Source organism: Nicotiana attenuata, unplaced genomic scaffold, assembly GCF_001879085.1.
Source record: "Nicotiana attenuata strain UT unplaced genomic scaffold, NIATTr2, whole genome shotgun sequence".
Lineage (NCBI taxonomy): Eukaryota > Viridiplantae > Streptophyta > Magnoliopsida > Solanales > Solanaceae > Nicotiana > Nicotiana attenuata.
In genome coordinates this window covers 113,400-118,700 of record NW_017671233.1, presented here as the reverse complement: position 1 = coordinate 118,700, position 5,301 = coordinate 113,400, and the positions used below count along the sequence as shown (strand labels likewise).

General features: G+C 35.6%; 1 protein-coding gene across 1 annotated transcript; it reads left to right on the top strand.

Annotated features, from left to right (window-relative positions):
* Nucleotides 1-2,315: 2,315 nt before the first annotated feature.
* On the top strand, nucleotides 2,316-5,069 carry LOC109206884 (QWRF motif-containing protein 3). The gene is made up of 6 exons (XM_019369746.1): nucleotides 2,316-3,557; nucleotides 3,642-3,761; nucleotides 3,878-3,994; nucleotides 4,313-4,402; nucleotides 4,479-4,586; nucleotides 4,734-5,069. The coding sequence occupies exons 1-6, from the start codon at nucleotides 2,418-2,420 to the stop codon at nucleotides 4,824-4,826; spliced, it is 1,668 nt and encodes a 555-aa protein (XP_019225291.1). The 5' UTR covers nucleotides 2,316-2,417; the 3' UTR covers nucleotides 4,827-5,069.
* The last annotated feature ends 232 nt before the right edge of the window (nucleotides 5,070-5,301 follow it).

Below are 5,301 nucleotides of genomic sequence, written 5' to 3'. Positions count from 1 at the left end.
TCAAGCAGTACAAAGACTAACCGGGCGGATAGCCGCATTGGGCCGATTTATTTTGAGGTCGTCCGACAAAAGCCACCGCTTCTTCTTATTACTGAAGAAGAAGAACAACTTCTCTTGGACCCCCGAATGCTAGCAGGCTTTAGAAGATTTCAAATGATACCTATCGAGCCCTCCTTTGCTACACACTCTGAAGGCGAACGAACAATTATACCTCTACTTAGTAGTTTTTGAGGTAGCGGTAAGTTGTTTCCTGATTCGGGAAGGAGAAGGTGCGCAATTTCCTATTTATTATGTTAGTAGAACCCTAGGTTTAATTGTCCATCACGCTTGGTTTGATCGTTTTGTTTCTCTTTATTTTAATTATTCATTGTTCATAGATCATTTATGTTAAATTAAATCATGTATCCTATAAATCTCGTACAAATTTAATTGTTATTTGTTTTAAGGGTAAACAATGATCACATAAGCGGATTCAATTTTTGAGGTTTATGGGTTTTTATAGCAACTTCAAGTTCATGGGTCTAGTTCATGTTTCTTTGGGTTGGGGGTTAACTTTGAAGTATGGAACAAGAAACATTTAAGTAGAGCTGTCAAAACGGGCCAGCCCACCCCAAGCCTTGTGGGCTTTAAAATTTGATGGGTTAGAACGGATCGGCCCGTCACATGAATGGGCCTTAAAATGGCCAGCCCAACCTAACCCTAAGAGGGCCGCGGGCTAGGGCGGGCCAGCCCTTCAATTTTTATTTAGAAAAATGAATTTCTTTAAATTCTTAAATATTTTTTCGTGGCATAGTCGATTAATCATGTAAACAACTTCTGTTTGCTTAGAGCGTACAAAAAGCTTGATATTTGACGAGGAATCTCGTAATTAAAATGCAAATTCTCTATATCTCTGGCTCTTCTTTTTTAAGGTTACATGAATATTTTTTTTCATGCTTTTCTTTCATTTTCCTCTGATTCAGGGATTGCTTCGATTAGTTTATATGCTGAGGTTTTTTAATTTAGGATTAACACATTTGTTGATTTCATCATTATAGTCCATAAAATTTTTAAAATTCCTAAAATTTGCTAGTGGTCAATTTTTTTTTGTATATTTAAAATTGATCTTTTTCTATATTGAGGAGCAGTTTAAATATTAATAATATATTAAAGTAGTCCAAACTAATCATTGGTCACTTAAAGTAATATTTTCTTTTGAAAAAAGGTTAGTATTGGCCACCTAAAACTTTTCGAGTTCGTTATTAATTAAACAAAAGTAAAACTAATTTTGTCATATTACATGTACGTCAAAAATCTAAATTCTAGTTGATATGGAAGGGTAAATGAAAAATCTAGGGTTGGGGAATGGGGATTATAGTTAATTGTTTTTTTAGTTTTTACTTTTTATAAATATTAAATATTTAATAGTTAAGTAATTTGAATTTAATTAATTTTCGGCCCACGGGCCAGCCTAGGCCCAGCCTCAAGGGCCAGCGGGCTGAGTTGGGCCGGACTTATAAGCATCAGCTTTAAATGGGCTAAAAAAAATCCTAGCCCAATCCTACCCAAGTAGCGGGCTGGATTGGGCCGGCCTCACGGGCCAAGCCCTTTTGACGGCTCTACATTTAAGTTTATCTTTATATAACTAACGTTATCCAAAACACAAGTTACAACCAATATGGCGGAATTGTTGAAAGGTTAAAATATTCCGAGAAGGACTAATTTTTCCTCATTTTAGAGGTAGTAATATAATGAAACTGAGGATACCTGAATCCAAACTGACTTACGATGGGGAGACGTAATCACGAATTCACGATCATATTAAGCTAATTAACACTTTACACAAATTATGAAAGGGTTAGTGATTTATTTATTGATATTTTGGGAATAACATATTTTAAAATTACTACTCATAATATTATTTCTCGCAAAAATAGAAGCATAAAGTTTTTATTAGCTGTTAGGTCAGCTTTGAAAGACACTGAATAGTTAAAAAAAGAAAAGAAAAAAGAAAAATTAAAGAGGCACCTCTTCAGGTTTCATTTGCAAAGCAACGGTAATAGTAGGAATGCCGGCAAAGCTAAACAAACAGAATCCTGAAACGACACTCCATTTTGATAAAGATTAGTTGCTAATTTCTCCAAACCCAACTTATAATCTTTGTTGATGTCGTTTGTTTTTCTAACGTCTCTATCCAAGTCAACTCCCTTTGAGAACATTAAAACTAATTCTCTCCATATAAGGTTGTTTACGTAAATTCATAAATCCATTCACCAGAAACCCGGTAAATATGCCGGCTTAGCATCTACATTGCCGCCACATTTCAAGTGTTTGTTTTTAGTCTCATCCATTTCGGTAACAAACCAAAAATCAAAAATCAAAAATCCAAAAGCCAAAACTTTTATCTCTTGACTCTATTGTGTTGTTTGCTTGTTACTATGAAGGAGAACGACTGTGAAAACATGGTTTTTGATCATTCTTTGACGCCAAAAAAGCCCAAGTCAAGAAAAATAAGTTCAAGATATCTCTCCACAACTTCAAATCGTTCCATTCTTGATACTGAAAATAATATAGTGCCAAAACCAAGATCATCCACTGATTGTAATAAGCTTAAAAGCCTTGAGAATTCAGGATTCATGACTAAACTTTGGCCATCTTCAAGTTCAACGGTCGATACGTTTGCAAATCATTTAGGAAATGAGAGGCTAAAAGACATTGAAGATCGAAAAAATTGCAAAAAACCCATGTTTCTTAGTAAGCAGAAGAGTTGCACCGAGTTTAGTAGATTTGAGAATGAAAAAGAAAAACGTCGATCATTCTTTGGTGGTAGGTACACGTACACTGGAAAACTCAAATTTCCAGGGAGATTTTCAACTTCTTCAAAGTTATTGGAAGATTATAGTGATCATATTGTCCCTGGAAGACTTTCTGGTGATGACAACTCCCTTCGACAAAGATCTAATTCTGCTCGAATTAGATCAGATATGCGACATGAATCTGATTCTGAGTACAGTAGTGAAATTGGTTCAAACAACAGCTTTGATTCTCCTGTTATTCGGAGAAACTTAGCACCATCTTATATGGCACCAACAATGAGTTCAAGAAAGGCTGGAATTGAAGTTCCTTCCAAGTATATGCAAGAATCATCATCAAAATCGTCGCCAAGATGGAGTGCAGATTCCAGTGTTCAGAAGCCAGTTTCATCGGACACTTGTCCAAAATTAGGACTCAAATTCAAGAATCCAATTCAAAGGGCTGCTTCACTTAACAGTAAAACTTCTAAGTGGACTCTGTCACCTGGAAGGCCAAACTCTCCTCCTGTGTTGATAGAAAACAAAGGGACATTTATGTCAAATATGAAGCCTCCGACGAGTCCTTCTAAGGGGAAAAAAGTTGGGAATTTTCTTAGCATGGGGCTTGAATTGTTCAAAGGTAAGAAATTTTCAGCATCTCCTCTTCGGCCAGGCATGACCGAGAGCGTTCATCAGCTAAGGATGCTTCATAATAGATTGTTACAGTGGAGATATGTAAATGCCAAAGCTGATAAAGTCAATCAAAATATAAGTAAACAGGCTGAGGTTTGTGTAGTCTTTTTCCTTAGTTTAAAATGTACGTTGTGATGAGTAACAAAATCAACTGATGGGATTATTTGGTTTTCTCAGGCAAACTTAGTATATGCTTGGGATGTTCTAATAAAATTGAGACAATCTGTGGTACAAAATAAGCTGCAGCTACAGAGGCAAAAGCTGGACATGAAATTGAGTTTTATTCTTCATGCTCAAGTAAGAACTAATTACCCTTAATTAATTTGGTAACATGACATGATTTACCAAAAAACAAAATCGTTACAATTGTGTTAAGGTAATGATTTTTTGGCCATGTATGAACCATTTTGCAGATTAAGTTACTAGAAGCATGGGATTCTATGGAAAGGCAACACTCTTCATCAGTGTCAAAATCCATAGACGGTTTACAATCTGCAGTTTGTACGGTACCTCTTATTGAAGGAGCAACGGTAAGTCGATGCAAATAACTCATTTTTATTCACTTGCTCTACCATGAAATCCGTGACACCCTATCCCAATCCCACACCGACAAAACACGGAAGAGATTTTGTGTATATAAGTAAATACACCTTAGACCCTAGTGACGCGTTTTAAAGCCGTACCAGTCTGGGTCCAAAGCGGATAATATCACTAGTGGACTGAGCGTTTTAAAGCCGTACGAGTCCCTAAGGGGGTGTATGTGACAAACACGTGAGAGCGGATAATATCACTAGTTGACTTGGCTATTACAAAAACAAAGCATTTAGCTGACAAGATTAATTCTGCAGGTGGAACCACAATCGGCTATTATTGCCCTTCAACATGCCTCAGATGTATCTTCATCAATCAAGTTAATACTATCCAATTTTTCATCAGGAGTAAGATTCTTAAATTTCTAATATTGTTGTTTATAACAGTATAGATGATTTAGTTGTAAAATAAAATTTTGTTCAGGCTGAGAAAACTGCTGAAATACTCAAGGAAATGGCAGAGGTAGCTGTACAAGAGAAGTTGCTGTTAGAAGAATTCTTGGAGCTTTTCAAAAATATTTCTGCACTTGAGGTTAATTTTTTTTCTTTGCTTTACAGATTATAATACAAGTTGGGCATTTTTTGCAATACTCAAAATTCCTTACCATATTCAGATGCTTTATTTGATAAGATGAGCATTTGAGTTTTCTTTGTAAATCTTGTTTTTTTGTATTGACAGAGTCAAGAAAGGAGTTTAAAATGCAGCATTATGCAATTAAGACTGCAACAAGAACAGTACTGCAAAAAAGAGAAGGATATGGTATCTGCTTAATCATTTGATCTCAGTAAGCAAATGCTCAAGGTTTTAACGCATTCTCCTTTCAGGAGGCAGGAGCAAAACGTAAATTATTTGTTGATTTTTTCATTGTATATTAGTGAAATACGCAGAATTTTAGCCCTTGGATGGCTCTTTCCCGGACCCTGTGTGAATGCGGAATGGTTCGTGCACCGGACTGTCCTTGTGTAATTGTAGCAAAATGACGTTATTTTGTGCCAAGATTTTTAAAACTCTTAGAAATTTGAATATGAAAACTGGATTACTAGGTATTCTAAGTAGTTCAATAATGCAAACAATAAAAGCATACACAATTCATGAAGGTCTACCTAATTTATTTAGGCTCTGTTCGGAAAGTCACCGGTACACAGCCTAGTAATTTTCACAATATATGTTTGGATTCGATAAATTGGAATAAGCAAAATCAGTTTTGGAATTTCTGATGCTTCATCATTTCTTAGCTTCTCGATAC